Source organism: Pan troglodytes, chromosome 2 (genome assembly GCF_028858775.2).
Source record: "Pan troglodytes isolate AG18354 chromosome 2, NHGRI_mPanTro3-v2.0_pri, whole genome shotgun sequence".
Taxonomy (NCBI): Eukaryota; Metazoa; Chordata; class Mammalia; order Primates; family Hominidae; genus Pan; species Pan troglodytes.
The window spans coordinates 131,197,881-131,217,555 of NC_086015.1; the positions used below are offsets into that span (position 1 = coordinate 131,197,881).

The 19,675-nt window shown below is 42.4% G+C and overlaps 1 protein-coding gene across 1 annotated transcript in view; it reads left to right on the top strand.

Annotated features, from left to right (window-relative positions):
* KBTBD12 (kelch repeat and BTB domain containing 12) overlaps nucleotides 1–16,083 on the top strand; it is a 61,671-nt gene extending 45,588 nt beyond the window's left edge. Inside the window, exon 5 of the mRNA XM_001141101.7 lies at nucleotides 15,811–16,083. Coding sequence (XP_001141101.2) covers nucleotides 15,811–15,992 — 182 coding nt within the window. The 3' untranslated portion in view covers nucleotides 15,993–16,083. The remainder of the gene's footprint in view (nucleotides 1–15,810) is intronic.
* Nucleotides 16,084–19,675: the final 3,592 nt, after the last annotated feature.

Consider the following 19,675-nt stretch of genomic DNA (forward strand, 5'->3'; position numbering starts at 1 on the left):
CTCACCAGGAGGCTTTGTTCTCCACCTCCAACACAGAATGAGGGAGCCGGTATTGTGTTTCAAAAAGGTCAGAGCTCATAACACCAATCCTTCACAAACTCTTACAAAATATACAAGAGGGAACAATTCCAAACTTACTATTTGAGGCCAGTGTTATTCTGATACCAAAACTAGGCAAAGACATTGCAAGAAAACTATAGGTTAGTAGCCTTTATGAATATAGATGCAAAAATCTACAACAGAATACTAGCAAACTGAATCCAGCAACATGCAAAAAGAATTATACACCGTGTTCGAGAAGGATTTATCCCAGAAGTGAAAAGTTGGCTTACCATTTGAAAATGAATCAATGTGTGGGAGGAGGGAGAGCATCAGGAAGAATAGCTAATGGATGCTGTGCTTAATACCTAGGTGATGGGTTGATCTGTGCAGCACACCACCATGGCACACATTTACCTATGTAACAAACTTGCACATCCTGCATATATACCTCGGAACTTAAAATAAAAGTTGAAGGAAAAAAAAAAAAAGAAAACGAATCAATGTAATACGCCATATTAGTAGAATAAAGGGAAAAAACAGATTATCTCAATAGATGCAAAGAAAAAAAATAGATGCACCCTTTCGTGCTATAGATACTTAACAAACTGGAAATAGAAAGTAACTTCCTCAGCCCGATAAAGGGTATTTATGAAAAATCTACAGCTAACATCATGCTTAATGGTAAAAGACTGAAAGGTTTCCCCCTAAAATCAGGAACAAGACATGAATGCCTACTCTTGCCACTTCTATTCAGCATTATACTGGAGGTTCTAATCAGTAAAATTATGAAAGAAAAAGAAATATAAAGCATCCATATTGGAAAGTAATAACTAATTGCATATGACATAATCATTTTTTTAGAAAATCTTAAGGAATTATTTTAAAAAGCTACTAGAGCTAATAGACAGGTTCAACAAGGGTGCAGGACATAAGACCATATGCCAAAAAATTGTATTTCTATACACTTACAATGAACAATTAAAAAATGAAATTAAGAAAACAATTCTATTTACAATATCATCAAAAAGAATAAAATAGGAGTAAATTTAACAAAAAAAGTACAGGATTTGTACACTGAAAACTGTAAGACATCATTAAAAGGAATTTAAATTCTATATAAATGGTAAGATATTACACACAAAAATTGATAGGATGATCCTAAAATCTATATGGAAATGTAAGAGACCCAGAAAAGCCAAAATGATCTTGTAAAAGAACAAAGATGAAAGACCCACACTTCCTAATTCCAAAGCTTTACTTCAAAGCTATAGTAGTCAAGACCATGTGGTACCGGCATAATGATAGACAAAACATATTGATCAGTAGAATAGACTTGAGAGTTCAGAAATAATCCCTCCATTTCAGTCAACTGATTTTCAACAAGGCTGCCAAGACAAGTCAGTGAGGAAAGGATCCTTTTTTCAACAAATGGTGCAGGAATAATTGGATATCCACATGCAAAATAATGAAGTTGGAATCCTGCCTCTTACCATGTACAAAAAGGAACCCAAAGTAGATTAAAAATCTAAACATACAACCTAAAACTGTAAAATTCTTAGAAGAAAATGTAGGCATAAATCTTGAATTAGGTGATGGTTTCTTAGAAATGCCAAAACACACATACCAAAAAAAAAAAAAGATAAATTGTACATCAAAAATCAAAACGTTTGTGCTTCAAAGAGCAACAACAAGAACATGAAAAGACAACCCACAGGATGAGAGAAAATAATTGCAAATCATATCTGGTAAGAGACTTGTATCTAAAATACATTAAGAAATCTTATAACTCAATAATAAAAAGATAACATATTTTTAATGGACAAAGGAACAGAATAGACACTTGTCCAGTGAATATAAACAGATGATCTAGTGCTCAACATCATTAGCCATTAAGAAAATGCAAATCTAAACCATGATGAGATACACTTCATACCCACAAGGATGACTACAATGAAAAAAAGATAGATAATAACAAGTATTGACGAGGTTTGGAGAAATCAAAACCACCATACGTTGCTGGTGATATAAAATAATGCAGCTGTTCTGGAAAAGTCTGGCAGTTCCTCAAGAGGTTGACACAGAGTTGCCATACGATGCAGCAATCCCACTCCTAGGTATATATCCAAGAGAATTGAAAATATATGCCCACCCTTGTACATGAATGTTCACAGCAGCAGCATTCGTCTCAGCCAAAAAGTGGAAACAACCCAAGTGTCCATCCACAGATGGACAGATAAGTAAAATACACAAATAAGTAAAATACTGTCTATTTAAACAGTGGAATATCATTTGGCAATAAAAAGGAATGAAATACTAACAGTTGCTACAACATAGATGAACCTTGAAAGCATTATGCTAAGTGAAAGAAGGCAATCACAAAAGACCACATATCACATGATTCCATTTATAAGAAATGTCCAGAAAAGGCAGATGGATAGAGGCAGAAAGTAGATTTGTGATTGCCAGAAACTGGAGAAAGGGTGAATGGGTAGTGACTGCTAATGGGCAGAGGATTTATTTTGGGAGTGATGAAAATGTTCTGAAATTAGACAGTGGTGATGGTTGCACAACTCTGTGAATATACTAAAAAACCATTTTATTATACATTTTCAAGGGGTGAATTTTATGATATATGAAATATACCTCAATAAAGCTGTTGTTAAAGTGAAAAAGTCAGAACTCCTTCTCTTATATCCTCACAGTAATCAGCTTGGTGTTTGACACTAATGAGGAGAATTAAGCTGAACTGCCCATGGTGAGGGTGCTTGGAGGCAGGTTCCTTGAGTGAAAGAGGCAGAAATGGCCCATTCCAGAGACAGAATTAGGCTTCCTGAGACAGAGAAGAAAGTGGTGGCAGATGACACCTAGTGGCAGGAAACTATTCCCTGCTATAAGAACATCCAAGGGATGACAACACTGTGGCCTTAGGTAACTGCAAAAGATTCCTGTGGTTGGCACGCAGAAATCCTGCCTTTTAAGGGACCCTGTGGGCTTGGACAGAGGGCATCTTGGTGATAATCATAATGAACTGAATACCGAAGAGCCACTCTCATGTTTTCTAGCTCAAGTGTGCCCTCAGGATTCTTGTATATCTCACAAAGAGGAGTTGCTCCCAGAGGGCTCAGCCTTCTCCCTGCTGACAAAGCCCCCACTTTGGCTCTTGTTCCAGCTGTTGGCCCTTTGAGACTCAACTGCATATTCTTGCCAGGCTCTGGTTTCTGTCTGTTTCCCCGAACTCTGGTGTAGGGTCCCCCCATTCCCTACTATGGCAGCCCATCGGTACACACTTGTTTGCCACTTGTGGCTGTCTTCCCTTCCTCCAGGATGGCAGGGGAGCTCAGGGAGCAGGCTGAGGGAGCAGGGAGGCCTCTTGTTTCTCCACTTCAACTCTATACTGGCTGCCAGTGGGACCCGCTGTGGGCAGGGGGATTTCTTCCCAGAGTCCAGGCTAAGTCCCTTCTGCCTTCAGCCCATCTGAGCCATTTTCATCATCTTCTTTGGCTAACTTCTAGGGGACCCAAACAACATTTTCACCTTAGTATCAGCCCCTCCAAATCTTCCTTCCTTCACCCAGGACTGGAAATGCTCTCTACCTCCTCCACCTGTCCAGCAAGAACTTCCCTCAAATCACCCCTCTGCCTCCTCTAGTTTAGCCTTGTGGCACAGTCTTAATGGTGAAAAGCCTGTCGAGGACAAATCTGAATTACCATAAAGAGAAAATGCACTGGGAAGTACTTCAAAAATGAATTCTTTTACTAACCAATGCAGATTAAAATTGACAGCTGACAGTTACCTGGTTACCCTGTGCTAGGGAAAATTCTAAGCACTTTGCATGTGTTAATTTATTTGATTCTCTCAACAGCCTGCAACTATTATTTCCCTTATTTTAAAGGTGCAGAAACTGAAGCCATCTAAAGAAGTCAAACAGAGGGTAAATGTTGAATTTGGGATTCAAAGTTAGATAGTCTGGCCCCAAAGTCTATATTTTTAGCAGTAGGCTAAACTGTCTCTCCATACCAGACAAATCAAATCAGAATATTTGGTTATGGGGCCTGGGCATCAATATTTTTTAAAAGTCTTCAGATTTTTCTAACATGTAGTCAGGGTTAAGAGCCTGGCTGATGTCTGTTGGGTTTTCATTCAACAAACATTTATTGAATGCCTTTCTAGGTAGTAAGCCCATGTTAAACCCCAAAGATACACATACAAACATGTTTGGTTCCAGCCCTAACAGAGCTCATTGAGGGCAAAATAAGGAAGTTGCTGTATTGTTGGATGATGGACTCAGCTAGCTGCTTAGAATGTAGTTGTGCTTCTTCACAAAATAGCTGATTCTAGGTTTGGAGCACAGAAATTGCAAGGTAAGGTTCAGATATCCTGTTACACCAGAAAGCAGGTACATTGTCAAAGACTTAAGGGAGTCATGAAAAGACAGAGAAACCAGCCTGAAAGGGCAGTCACTGGCCAGATTCAAAATAATTCAAACATCGAAAATCATAATTGACTATAATTGACTGAAACACAATGAATCAAAAGCCAGGTAATAAATGTAGAAGTCATGATAGAAGGATAGCCAAGATCCTAATTTGTATAATAGTTGGTTCAGTCAGAAATCATCAATGGATGCTAAAAGCATCGGTTGAAAGGTTATAAAGAACAGGATAGACACATGGCACTGAAGACATATTACCTGATAAATCACAGACTAATTACAACATGAAAAAATATGTACTTTTACAATGGAGAAATTGGATAGCCACCACTGTAATCAAATAATCATCATTAATAATGATATAATTTTATAGTATTTGCTTCCTATATCATTCAGTATAGAGTCTTCTCATGTCCCCACCACCACCAAAATACTTAACTTGTGTCCAGTCAAACCTCTACATTTTACCTCCAGTTTATAGGAAATAGAGGAAGAACAAAGTAAACAACCCTATGAGGAGACAGGTGAATTCAGCGTGTGGGACATTCTACAAGAAAACTGACCCTGACTCAAAAAAATTAATGTCACAGGGAAAAAAAACCCAAGATGGGGGCCTTCCTAAATGAAAGGAGAGCAGAGAGACATAATAACAAAGTATAACGTGTGAAGGTTGGTTGGATGATGGTTTGAAAATAACAGCTATTGAGTTATTCTGGGGACAACTGGGGAAATTAGAATATGAACAGAATTTTATTCAATTTTATAGAATTAATGTTATTTTTTCATAGGTATGATAATGGTTTGTGATTATGTAAAGGAATTTCCTCATCCTTAGAAGAAGTATGCTGAGTATTTAGGAGTGAAGTATTATGCCTGTAATTGATTTTTCAAGGTTTCAGGAAAAAAAAAGTGTGTGTGTGTATGGGGTGGGGACATAAAGCTAATAAGGCAAAATGCTAACTATTATTGACTCTAGATGCAGAATACACCGGTATTCAGTGTACTATTCTTTCACCTTTTCTGTGTGTTTGAAATTTCTCAAAATAAAAAACTGATAAAAGAACAAAGCTTTGATAGACACTAGCTATGGTGGCCACTATGCTACAAGTCTGTTTTATCCTAGTACTAATGACTACAGAGAAAAAGATGGAATGATGGAAGTGGTTTGTTTTACCTTTGGCATCCCCGTGCCCCCCAGCCACACCCTGGAGAAATTGTACTAAATTTATGATATCCTGGAGGAGAGTTACTATTTTCATTTTCAACTTCATATCTGTCCTACAGTATATACCATATACCCATACATACATACACTGTCTATATCATATATATAAAAAACATTTCTATTTCCACAAGGAATGGAGACATTTTACAGAACTGGCATAGACAAAATAAAACTAAAAACATGCTTAGCAGTAAGTGCAGAGAGCAATTATATCAGCAAACCTAAGCTAAGAAACATTTCCAGAATTTGGCCCAGCTTCATAGCCACCAAAGCAAAGAAAGAAAACTGATGGATTTTGAATCCCTTGCAGGAGGCATCTGAATCTTTGCTTCTGCTGCTTTCTCCTCCTAAGTCTGCCTCATGCTTTCCTTTCTCTTCTGACTGTGTTCTTCCCAGGGGCCTCCATGATACGGAAAGAGGGCTCCACAGCCATCAGTTTCATCCTGTACCGTCACTCCAGCCTGACAGCATTGCTCTCCCTAGATGCCAGAGCAGCAGATTGTGAACAGGTTTCTGTATGGGCCATCAGGAAGGGAATGTCCTTCAACTGACAGGAACCTCCTGTCCCTTAAGAGTGAGAAGCTAAGATCCCATCCCCAAATCCTGGAGACTCACCACATTCATTCACAACCTGATTGCTCAGGGACAAGTTCCCTGTTCCATACATCTGACCTGTTCTTTCCCCTCCAGACCACTTGGCTTTATTTTCCAATTAAGTTTCCAAGTATAAAAATAATCATCTGGCCAGGCACGGTGGCTCACGCCTGTAATCCCAGAACTTTGGGAGGCCGAGGCTAGGGGAACACGAGGTGAGACCATCCTGGCTAACATGGTGAAACCCCATCTCTACTAAAAATACAAAAAAATTAGCTGGGCATGGTGGCGGGTGCCTGTAGTCTCAGCTACTCGGGAGGCAGGAGAATGGCATGAACCTGGGAGGTGGAGCTTGCAGTAATCCAAGATCGCGCCTGGGTGACAGAGCGAGACTCCGTCTCAAAATAAATAAATAAATAAATCATCTCTGTTAGTTTGAGTTCCCCCAAAGCATACCTTGAAACAAGGCTTTGAGTGCAAATAGTTTTTTGATGGGGAGGTGCTTCCAGGAGGCTACTAAGAGGGGAGAAGAGAGTAAGATGGGAAAGGGGAGGCGCCAGGAGAGCAGTGTGACCTGACAGGTAACCACTGTGGGCCACTGAGGGTCAGTCCCACTGAGAAATTCTGGGAGGCAGTGTAGAACACACTTCGCAGTTGTCTCACCCAAAGGGTGAAGGATCTGGAGGTGTTCATCCTCAGACTAACTTCCTATCTGACCCCCTGGAGCTAAGAGAAAATCCTCAGGCAAAGAGTAGCAGATGGATGTAGTCAGCCTGTTCTGGAACAGGGATCACAGAGGAGATATGGCTGACATCTGGTATGTCAGCTGATACTTCTGACAGTCTCTTCTATGGCACCCTAACCACCCACCTTCAAATAAAGAAGGCTTATTACTGTTAACCAAGAAGATACACATGACATCAGGAGCACTGCGTGGGTCAGCAAAGACAGATTCAGCTTGCAGTGATAGCAGACTGTCATTGTCCCACCTTGCACCAGCTTCTTCTTACCATGTAGTCATTGGTTCTCCTTTTCCTAGAATGCATCCAAGAACAGGAACTCAGTCTCCGTGCTCTGTGCTAAGCTGACATGCAGATCTGTAGATCCCTAAAGTTTTATATGTTTTATAAGTTTTTGCAAATTTGAAAAATTGACACTGATTTGTTAGCATGAGATAGAATTTTCTCTCCGAACTCTATCAAGCTAGGAAAGGCTAAAGAGGTCTGCTGTTGGCTTTGGACTTTAGGCAGCATTGGACTTTAAGCCTGACATTGGTTACTGCTGTTTGCAACATTGACATTACAGCGACCATGAGGGAATAGAATCTTGGTGAACTCTTTTCTTGTTTTAACTTTTTATTTGAAATAATTTTAAACTTACAGAAAAGTTACAAAAAAGAAAATGGTATAATGAATACCCAGATTCACCTATTGCTAATATTTTTCCTAATTTGCATTATTTAACATTTGCTCAATCATGCAATACCCATACATATAGACAGGTACATAATTTTGTTCTGACCATATGCAAGTAAGCTGCATACATCACACAATTTACACCTAAATACCCAGTGTGTAGAATCTGAATATTTTCTTACATAAACACGGATAGCTAACAATTTTAGGAATTTTAACATTGATTCCATATTTTTATTTATTCTACTCTTAGTCTTCTAATTTTTTCAGTTGACCTGGTAATGTTCTTTTTGTAGAACCTTTTCTCTCCATGCCAGTCTAAGATCAAGTATTGTGCTTGTTGACATGTCTTCTCAGTTTTCTTAAATCTGGAACATGTCGACACGCCTTTTTTCCCCCCTTTTTACAACATTAACTTGTTTAGCACAATTTCCCCGTTTTAGAATAAAATCTTCCTCTCTTGATGTCTATCCGATATTCCTGGTGATTAAATTCGGGTTATACATTCCCGGCTGGAATATTACATAACTGATATATGTCCATCTCAGGACATCACATCTGGAGGCAAACTGTGTCTCTCTGCCCCTTGCTGGCAAAGTTCACTTTAATTACCTAGTCAGGATATGGTCTAATTTCATCACTGTGTAGTTATTATTTTTCCTTTGCAAATGGTAGAAAATGTGGAAGAGATCCTGTAAAACCATGCAGTTTACTTTTTGCACTTAAGTTGTCTCCCAGAAATCTTTTCCATGTTAGGTAGTAGAGGCTGTCCTTATTCATTTTTATGTGTGTATGCTGTTTCATTGTGTGTATGTACCACAGGACCTCTGTTCTTTTTGTGTGTGTTAGTTTGTTACACTTTTAATTAATTTATTTTTAACTTTTAGGTTCAGGGGTACATGTGCAGGTTTGTTATATAGGTAAACTGTGTGTCACAGGAGTTTGGTGTACAGATTATTTCATCATCCAGTTTCTTGATCCTTATCCTCCTCACCCTTCTCCCACCCTCCACCCTTAAGTAGGCCCCAGTGTCTGTTGTTCCCTTCTTTGTGTACATGTGTACTCAATGTTTAGCTCCCACTTATAAGTGAGAATATGCAGTATTTGGTTTTCTGTTCCTGTATTAGTTCACTTAGGATAATAACCTCCAGCTCCAACCATGTTGCTGCAAATGACATGATATTCCTTTTTATGGCAGCATAGTATTCCATGGTGTCTACCACAGTTTCTTTATCTGGTCTACCACTGATGGCATTTAGGTTGATTCCAGGTCTTTGCTATTGTGAATAGTTCTGCAGTGAAAATACACATGCATGTGTCTTTATGGTAGAACAATTTATGTTCCTTTGGGTGTATCCTCAATAATGGGATTGCTGGGTCGAATGATAGTTCTGTTTTAAGTTCTTTGAGAAAGTGCCAAACTGCTTTCCACAATGGCTGAACTAGTTTATATTCCCACCAGCAGTGTATAAGCATTCCTTTTTCTCTGCAACCTTGCCAGCATCTTTTTTCACTTTTTAATAATAGCCATTATGACTGGTGTGAGATAGTATCTCATTGTGGTTTTAATTTGTCTTTCTCTAATGATTAGTGATATTAAGCATTTTTAATATGCTTGTTGGCCGTGTGTATGTCTTCTTTTGAAAAGTGTCTGTTCGTGTCCTTTGCCCACTTTGTAATGGGGTTGTTTGTTTTTTGTTTAATTTATTTAAGTTCCTTATGGATTCTGGATACTAGACCTTTGTCGATGCATATTTTGCAAATACTTTCTCCCATTCTATAGGTTGTTTGTTTACTCTGTCGATAGTTTCTTTTGCTGTGCAGAAGCTCTTTAGTTTAATTAGATCCCATTTGTCAATTTTTATTTTAGTTGCAATTGCTTTTGTTGTCTTTGTCATGAAATTTTTGCTGGAGTGTATGTCCAGAATGGTATTTCCTAGGTTATCATCCAGAGTTTTTATAGTTTTAGGCTATACATTTAAATCTTTAATCCATCTTGAGTTGATTTTTGTATATGGCGTAAGGAAGGGGTCCAGTTTCAATATTCTGCATATGGCTAGCCAGCCATCCCAGCACCATTTATTGAATAGAGAGTCCTTTCCCCATTGCTTCTTTTTGTCAACCTTGTTGAAAATCAGATGGTTGTAGGTGTGCAGCATTATTTCTGAGCTCTCTATTCTGTTCCATTACGACCTCTGTTCTTTACCTTTTGCTGAGACAGCTTCCCAACATCTCTTTGGGCCAAAAACTAGGGCCATTCCCTGATTTCAACAACAGACTGGAATACTGGGTTCTAGTCAGGATAGTCAACACACTCCACCCTGTCTGTCCCACTAAAGGCAATTAAATCCCCTGGCCAGATGCATGGAGCAGCAATCTGAGAACTCTGAAAAGTAAATGGTAGTGGGCAGATTGGGGAAGGAAGTCAGAACTTGAAATACCACCAAATCAATAATAATTGTCTCATTTTTTTCCCTTGATATTTCCTGGCCTGGACTCAAAGATAGCCTGAAGCCTGGAACTTCAGACCAAGTATGGACAGAAACTCTAAGAAAATCCTCTTTTTCTGTTCCAAGGAGGAAGAAAGAGGGCTCCTATGGGTCAGACAGGGAATTTTTTCTTTCTTCTTTTTTTCGTTCTTTACCCCACCCCCTTCCCAAGCTCCCAGGCATTCCCAGGTGGTAGCAATAGCAGGGGCTGGGCTGGCCCCCTTTTCTCTGACCAGGGAAACTTTGGTCCCAAGAGTCTGAGTAAAGTCCCCATTGCCTTTCCATCTTGGTCTACTGGCCACGTCACCTTGGAGGCATGCATGTTCATGGAAAGTGTGCATCAGAGCAAAGAATCCAAAGCTCCAGCTCTTTAGCCAGAAGGCCAGGAAGGGGCATAAGGATGTTGCTGGAATCAGGAAAATGTAAGGAAGATTGCAGACAGGAGGGAGCTCAAGAAAGTGATCTCATAAAGTTGGACGTGAGCTCCTGGGCCACACACACATGATTTAGCCCTAAACTGTCTACCAAAGCCTTTGAAAACTGAGCTGACATTGGAAACACAGCCCACAGAAGGTAGCCAGGAACTTGCAGCCTACCTAACTGGGTCAGTTTTTGATTTTCTGCTAATACAAATAAACAAAAAAATCAACATTTTCCACAGGATTTAAACAAGACCTAGAATAATATGGCATAATATTCAAAATGCCTAGCATATAATCCAAAATTACTTGACTTACCAGGAACCAAGAAAATATCAGATCATACAAGAGAGAAGACAATCAACAGATACTAACCCCAAGATGGCACAGATTTTGAAATAACTAGGCAGAGACTTTAAAGCAGTCTCTAAGACTTAGTGCTCCAGGAAGTAAGAGTGAACACTTATATATAAAGCAGAAACTATTGGAAATAGTAACATAAATGGATAAATCCGCAAAATTTGCATGGACTTTTTCAGAAATCCATGGATCAAATCGATTTTTTAAAACTAAAGCAAAAAGAGATCCAGAACTGAGCTGCCCAACACAACACAATGGTCAGCAGCCACTTACATCTATCTGAATTTCAACTTAAGCTAATTAAAATTAAATAAAATTTAAAAATCAGTTCCTCAGTCTCACTAGCCACATTTCAAATTACTCCACACCACATATGGGCAGTGGTTACTCTATTGGACAGCACAGATTACAGAACATTTCCCTCATCACAGTGAGTTCTCTTGGACAGCACTGGTATCAAGGATTTAAATAGCATAATTAGCAACTTAAATGTCATAGATATATAGAATCCTCTGCCAAGCAAACAAAATGTAACTTCCTTTTAAACACTTATAGAACACATACATTGACTAACCATAAATTAGGGCAAAGGAAAATCTCAATATATTCCCCAAAATACAAATTATAGAAGTAATATGTGCTGTCTATGATGCAAATAAATTAGAAGCATTCAGTGAAAGGGTAGTCAAATGCACATGCATGTACTAACACATACACTCAGCTGGAGATGTTAAAACATTTTCCTAAATAAGTCTTGGGTTAAAGCAGAAATTAGGCCTGAGATTGCAAACTATGGAGAAATTTGAACTGCACCAGAAATCTTCTAAAAAGAGGTACTCAGAAGAAATGTAAGCCTTAAGTGCACATATTAGAAGACATTGAAACATGAAAAAAAGGAACTAAGCATCCATTTCAAGAAGATAGAACAAGAGAAGATAAAACAAGGTTGGTTCAAATTAATCTGTCTCTAGCACATTTCAAAGTTTTTGGTTTGAGGTAAGAGGTCTAACAGAATTCCCAAATTTTGGCACTGCTAGTGTAATCATTGGGTTATTTTATTTATTTTATTTTATTTTATTTTATTTTTGAGATGGAGTCTCGCTCTGTCGCGCAGGCTGGAATGCAGTGGTGCAATCTCAGCTCATTGCAACCTCTACCTCCTGGGTTCAAGTGATTCTCTGGCCTCAGCCTCCCAAGTAGCTGGGACTACAGGTGGGCGCTACCACGCCCAGCTAATTTTTGTATTTTCAGTAGAGATGGGATTTCACCATGTTGGCCAGGCTGGTCTCAAACTCCTGACCTCAAGTGATCTGCCCACCTTGGCCTCCCAAAGTGCTGGGATTAGAGGTGTGAGCTGCTGTGCCTGGCCAAGTGTAGTTGTCTTTGACCGGATTATAATTCCATCCATAAACCATCCCTCTGTGGCCAGGAGGAATGCAGTACTCTGAGTCAGCCATTGGGTTATTTTAAATAAATTACATTGAAAGACATAAAACATTTCTCCCACTCCCAAAATTGAGAAATATATCATGCTGCATGATTAGAAAACTGTTAAGATGTTACCTTTCCCAATCTGATTTATAAATTTAATAAAAATCCAATCAAAATCATACAAATTCTATTTTAGATTTTTTGTTGGTTTTCATTTTTAGAAATTTCACATTAGATACCAAATTAGAAACAATAATACAATTAAGGCAATCTGACCACACCAGCTTCAACAATTTTGTTGTTCTTATTTCCAAACATACTTTTTTTTCTTCTTTTTACTTTTCTTTACTGGAGTACTTTAAAGCAAATCTAATAATCAGGCCATTTTATCCAAAAATACATTAATATCCATCTCTAACTGGATGGATATTTTAATATACCTACTGTGCCAAATTCACACCTAAAAAATGCACATAATCCCTTACTATTGTCTGATACACATCCCAGATTCTAGACTGTCTAAGATAGCTTGTTCCATGTGCTTCTTCAGAGCCTGGTTCTGCCATGTATCAGCTGTCAATCCTGAGGCAAGTTAATTAGCTTTTCTGGACCTGTTACCTTTTCTACAAAATGGAGAAAATAATAAATCCTTCTCAGATGATAGTTCAAAAGACTAAATGAGATCATACATTTAAATCACCTAATGCTATCCAATAAATAGTCATTATTATTAACATAACGGATTCTGACATAAATAGAATTACTTCTAGAAACAGTTTATCCCACTTTTGATGTTGCTGAGATTGGTTAGTGGGTGCAAGTATATCTGGGGATTGGGGATTTATTTCATTAGGTTTTGGAGGAAAGAAATTCTGTAATCCACTGTCCTGCCAGTTTTCCTCAAAAGTTCCCACTTTTTCTCCAGTGTATTTGTGATACATACCCAGGTTTAAGAAAGATTGTCTTTTTGGCCAGCCACGGTGGCTCACACTTGTAATCCCAGCAGTTTGGGAGGCTGAGGAGGGCAGATCACAAGGTCAGGAAATTGAGACCATCCTGGCCAACATGGTGAAACCCCGTCTCTAATAAAAATACAAAAATTAGCTGGGAGTGGTGGCGGGTGCCTGTAAATATGTATAAGAGTTAAATAACAAGGCCTAATGAACATGTGGAACACCACAGCCAACAGCTACAGGATATACATCCTTTATGAGCGCACGTGGATCATTTTCAAAAATTGACTTCCACATGCTGAAACGAGGCTGGGCACTTTACACACATTATCTTCTTTAATTACCATAAAATTGTTAAATAGGCGTTCAAGCTGGAAATCTTCCATTTGTCCCTCCACACTCACCCCTACCCTTCCCCACCTCTCTCTGTGTCCTTCCAGGCTGGCCTCTATAGACAGCATTAAAGGTTCCTTTCCTCTCTGGCTTCTGGATGGTTCAGTCAGCAGGAAGAAAGAGCAGGAAATTATCAGGTGAAAAGAAAGGAGAGTCAGGGTATATTGTAAAGATTTTAAATTTTCTGTATATGTGATGTTTTGACAACTTAAGAGACCTTTCTGGTTGGGGAATGATTGCCCTCCCCAGGCTGGCCAGTCCTTAAGGACAAGAAAGGGCTCTGCCTGGAGCACATCTTTGCTGTGCACACGAGCCAGCCCAGAGCCACACCTCCTGTCTGGCCCCGACACCCCGGGAGACAGTGTGCCTCTGCCTCAGTCATCCCAGGGCCAGGCACCAGGCAACTAGAGACCACTCCTGTCCCCACACCCACTGAAATTATTCAAACCAGCCAGTCCTAAGGTGTCCACTCTCCCCTGCCTGGATTCTCCCGTGGCCTACACCTTCCCCTCACTCCTGTCTTCTGCCTCATGCCTCTGGGATCTGTGAGGATAAGAAAACTTGTTTTCCTGAGCCTCTCCCTTGCCTGCACCTGACTTTCACATAAAAAGATAGAAAATGCAGGGTATTTGCCCTCCCTGCTGCCTCCCTGCTAAGGATGGCTGTGTCCATCTTTCTCTGCTCAAGACAGGTGCTGCTCCCCAGACAGCTCCCCTGTCCCAGCTCCAGTGCTCACTCCCTCCCTCGCCTTCCAGGTCTAGGGACAGTGACAGCCCCTTGCTGTGATTAGTGCTGGGTACTGTGCCATCCCCCATGGGCCTTCCTAAGCCCCGCTCACAGCGTTCTAAAGGTCCCTTGACAGAACTCTTCATGTTGCCCAGGTGGAGTATGCTGTGTTTCCACAGGACCCCACCTGAATGTGAGCATCCCTATCCCAAACACAAGCTCAGAGGGCAGCGCTAGCCCAGGGCCACATGACTCCAGCCGTGCCTCCTCTATGGGGGTGGAAATAGGGCAGTTTCAACCCTTGTTCACATCATTGCTAAATCATTCATATGGCATTGGAACACTTTTTCAACTGGAGACAACGGCATGCCCTGTCAGAACTTCTTGAATAATTTTTGACTGAATTGTGAACGTGGCCTTTCTTCGTTTCTTAGAAATCAGGAACACTGCCTTCCATTTAAAGTATCTTTATTCGGTTGTTAATTAATTTTTGGTGCTTAAGTCCTGCTGTGGTTTGAGTTTGTTCTCTCTGAAACTCATGTTGAAATTTGGTCCCCAGTGTAGCGGTGCTGGAGGTGGGGCCTAGTGGGAGGTGTCTTGCCATGGATCCCTCATGAATAGATTAACACCCTCCCTTGGGGGTGAACTTGGGCTCTCATAAGAATGGATTAGTTCCTGGGAAAGGAGGCTGTTAAAAATAGTCTGGCAACCAGGCATGGTGGCTCACGCCTGTAATCCCAGCACTTTGGGAGGCTGAGGCAGGCAGATCATGAGGTCAGGAGTTCGAGACCAGCCTGACTAACATGATGAAACCCCGTCTCTACTAAAAATACAAAAATTAGCCAGGCATGGTGGCACGTGCCTGTAATCCCAGCTACTCAGGAGGTTGAGGCGGGAGAATTGCTTGAACCTGGGAGGCGGAGGTTGCAGTGAGCGAGATTGCACCAGTGCACTCCAGCCTGGGTGACAGAGCAAGACTCCGTCTCAAAAAAAAAACAGTCTGGCTTTCTTGATTTCTCTCTTTTACTCCTTCCCTGTCCCAGTGACCTCTTTGCAAATGCCCACTCCCCTTCCATTTTCTGCCATGAGTTGAAACAGCCAAGGCTCCCACCAGATGCAGATCCCCAGTCTTGAACTCTCCAGTCACCAGAATCGTGAGCCAAGTAAATGTCTTTTCTTGATAAACTACCCAGTCCTGGGTATTCTGTTAACAGTAACAGCAAGTGGACTAAGACATTGCCTTTTGGAGGAAGTTACTCAGTATGGTGCTGATGGCTTCTGAATTTAATACCCACATGAGATTTTTGTCTTCCCACTTTGCTGTTTTTCAGATCGCCATGAGGTTATCTCCAAAGAAATATTGGAACTGGACCCATGGGAAAACCAGTGGAATGTTGTAGCCATCAACGTCCTCATGCATGACAGCTATGATGTCTGCCTAGTAGCCAGGATGAATCCCCGAGACCTCATCCCCCCGCCTTCAGATTTGGTGGAAGAAGGCAATGAGCACTAAGGTGACCTTGCTGGAGGACCTCCTGCTGTTCTGCAAACAAGGCCTTCAGAACGGAGAGGACCCACAGCATCTCTGTCATGCCAGTCATGTGCACTGCATGCGTAGTGGCCTGTGTGTGAAGAAGCAGTGTGTGCTGGGCACTGGGTGGGGAGCATGGGGAGTCTCCCTTCAGGGACTTCCCAGCCTGATAGGGTAAATAAGACACTACAAAGAAGAGGTGATGATGGCCACAGGAGGGGCACAGGGCCACAGGAGAGCAGCAGAGGGAGGGTCTCACTCTGCTGGGGACCGATGAACAGCACTGCCAAGGAGCAGACCTTTTATTGGGTCCCCAAAAGGATGAGGAGGAAGTGGTCCCATGGGTGCAGTCAATGATGAGTTCATGGAAACAGCCAAGCAAGGGCCCAGAGACAGAAAGCTCGTGCCTGTCTGCAGTATCCTAGCTGGGCCAGATTGCCTGGGGCACAGGGTTTGTGGTCAAGGCTGGAAAAGTAGGTTGTAGCTAGATGACCAACGCCTGAAAGAATGAGGAGTTGGACCTGGTCTGTAAGCCAGGGAATTGTCTCAAAATCGTGCATTAAGGGAGACTTCTCTCTGTGCTCTGTTCCAGCTTCAGTCTTATAAACACTGACCATTCTCCTTCAGAATCCCCTTCTACTGAAGCAACACCACCCAGCAGCAGGGCTAGCTGTACTACCAGCCCCTAACAACCAAGGCACTCAAGCCAGACCACAGTGGCCAAGAATCCTGCCCTGGGCTGACTCTGTCCGGGACAGGGATGTGGGGTTCTGCAGCCTGGTCCACTCCGGGGCTGGCAGGGAGTGTCCTGGAGTGGGCTTACCCAGGCTGCCTTTGCCCACCAATCAGACACATACAACCATCTGCAGGGTAGTCCTGGCTGAACAGGACTCGCCCAAGCCACCCAAGCCAGGGACAGAGAAGGCTCTGGCTGAGGACAGGGGAAGCAGCATCTCCTCCAGCTGCTGCCAATCCCATGGCCCGGCCTTTGCAATAAAGATGGAGCCACCCACTTCAGCCCACAATTGAGCATAATCAGAAGACAGTCACTCCCAAAATATATGTTAGAAATAACATTTAAATGACACATGGGAAGTCCGTCTATCTTACTTCCCATCTCTAATTCTGGAAGCACAGTGGATTCAATGAGGGCATCTTCATAGCTGTTCTTCAGCAACTTCTCCAAAGAGTTTCACATTGCACAAGGCTCTTTTGGAAGCAGGAGTGGTCAGTAAATTCAGAGGGAGACAAACCCTAAGTAGAGACAGCTTTCTTTGGTGCTGAGCTGTGTGATTGTGATGACCGCTAGCCTGTGCCCCTAGGTTCCAGCTGCCCACCAGGCAGGACAGGCAGGTCTTGCCAAAACTGGAGCCTGTTGGAAACCTATTTCTGCCACCAAGGAGAGGGACCAGGAGACCCAGCGTAGGTTGGCCCCAAGTAGGCTCAACTCGGGAGGGTGGGGGTCCCGCCTTTCTCTTCGCACTTGTGCCCCAAGTGCACTCACAGTACCTGGCATGTGGGTGACCTCTTGGATGGCCGGCATGGGGCAGTGTTTCTCAACCAGAGGGTCTGGGCCCCGAGCATGTCCAGGAATCTGAGTTAAAGTGAGCTTACTCTTTCCCCAGTGGATGATCATGATCTGTGCATTCTTTTTCTTGCTACAAAGATGTTCCTCCTAGCTGCTGTGTTGGCTGTCGGCGGCCAGGGTTGAGGACGGCCTCCACAGGGCCTCCACTTCCCTCCATTCCTCTTCACATAGTCACTCCGCCTGCTCCACCTGCTTGAACAGTCCAGAAAGCTGCCGCGTCTCCCTGGCTCAAGGAGGCCTTGTTGGCATGTCATGGCACATCTCCTAGATGTTTTGGGTTCAAGATCTGGGTTCCAGCCCCCGCTCTGCTACTTAGCTAACCATGTGAACTTGGGCAAGATGACCTTTCTAAAGCCTCGTTTCCCTCATATGCAGAGTGGGAAGGAAAATATTAATACATACTTTATAGGGTTGGTATGAGGATTAAGTGCTGAGCAAAGTGCCTGTGAAGTCCTGAAATAATAAGCATGTTTTAGCTGCCATTATTATCATCACTGTCATTATCATTGCAGTCAGCACTTCCCAAAGCAAGGTGCCCAAAACAGACTCAGTGCTTTAGGGCAGTGGGGCAGATGTGCATATGGCTTGAGATGGTTCTTTCTTTTTTTTTTTTTTTTTTTTTTTTTTGAGACGGAGTCTCTCTCTCTCGCCAGGCTGGAGTGCAGTGGCACGATCTCAGCCCACTGCAACCTCCGCCTCCCGGGTTCAAGTGATTCTCCTGCCTCAGCCTCCCAAGTAGCTGGGATTACAGGCGCCCACTACCACGCCCAGCTAATTTTTGTATTTTTAGTAGAGGCGGGGTTTCACCATGTTGGCCAGGATGGTCTCAATCTCTTGACCTCGTGATCTGCCCGCCTCGGCCTCCCAAAGTGCTGGGATTACAGGCATGAGCCCCTGCACCCGGCTGAGATGGTTCTTAATTTCCCATACCCTGTTGCTTGGCTCCTCCAGTTGGCGGCTGAGAGTTAAGCAAGGGTTTACTCAGATCTGAGGCCCCCGATGCCCTCGATGGACACATTCAGGACCCTGTGGCAGCTCAGCAGAGGCACCTGAGGGTCACGCTAGGTGAGACGATCACCCACCTGTGGGAGGCAAGATAAATGGGTAAACATCATTCCTGTCTAATGCGAGGTCTGGGCAGTGTCCCAGTGGAACTTTCCAGAGAGTGCCAAGGGAGGACCGAGAAGGGGCATGACCTCTGCTGGAGCCAGGAGGGCAGTGACCAGGAGCTGGCTTAGCACTGAAGGGAAGCAGGCATCAAGGGCAGGATTTCTCAAACTTCTTTTGAGGAATCCCCGAGGTCGAAACCGGTGCTTCACAGATTTCAGATGTCTGATCTTGATTTTTCTTTGATTCCATACAACAGATTGCTTGCCTGGGTTAGTGCTTATTTTAAGTTCTTGGTGCTTCTTGTCTGACTTCTGTATTTGCAATTAAAAACAACATGACCCTCCCCACCTGCAGCCAGATATCGTTAGAAATTCAACTTCGAAATATATTCCTATCACTCCTGTTTTCACTTTAATAGAAGGCTGTTGCAGTACTGCACAATGGGCTCTTATAAAACTTCTACTATCTGCTAATTCTTATCTTTGTGACAGGATTGTTTGACACTGAGCAAGGAAACACAATAAGGAAGTAATTTGGATGCTAGGCTGGCAGAAGCCTGCAGCTGTCAACCACAGCCTGCCCCAGTGTGTTCAACACGGTGGCCTTGTTCTCCCTGACTTCATAATGAGCAAATGTTTCACATTTGAACTTAAGGAATAAATTTTTACTAATAAAAGATCACTTTCATTTTGTTTTTCACATTGCAGTTCCAGGAGACACTGAGGGTCCCTTGAGTTGGGGAGTGATGGCCAGGGGACAAGCAGCAGGCCCGGGGCAGGGCTGTGAGATGGCTGGGGCAGCAGGGGTGTCCTCAGGGTGCTGCACAGGAGGGCAGCCAGGAAACTGGAGAGAGGCTGGGCGTGGTGGCTCATGCCTGTAATCCCAACACTTTGGGACACCAAGGCAGGTGGATCGCCTGAGGTCAGAAGTTCAAGACCAGCCTGGCCAACATGATGAAATCCCGTCT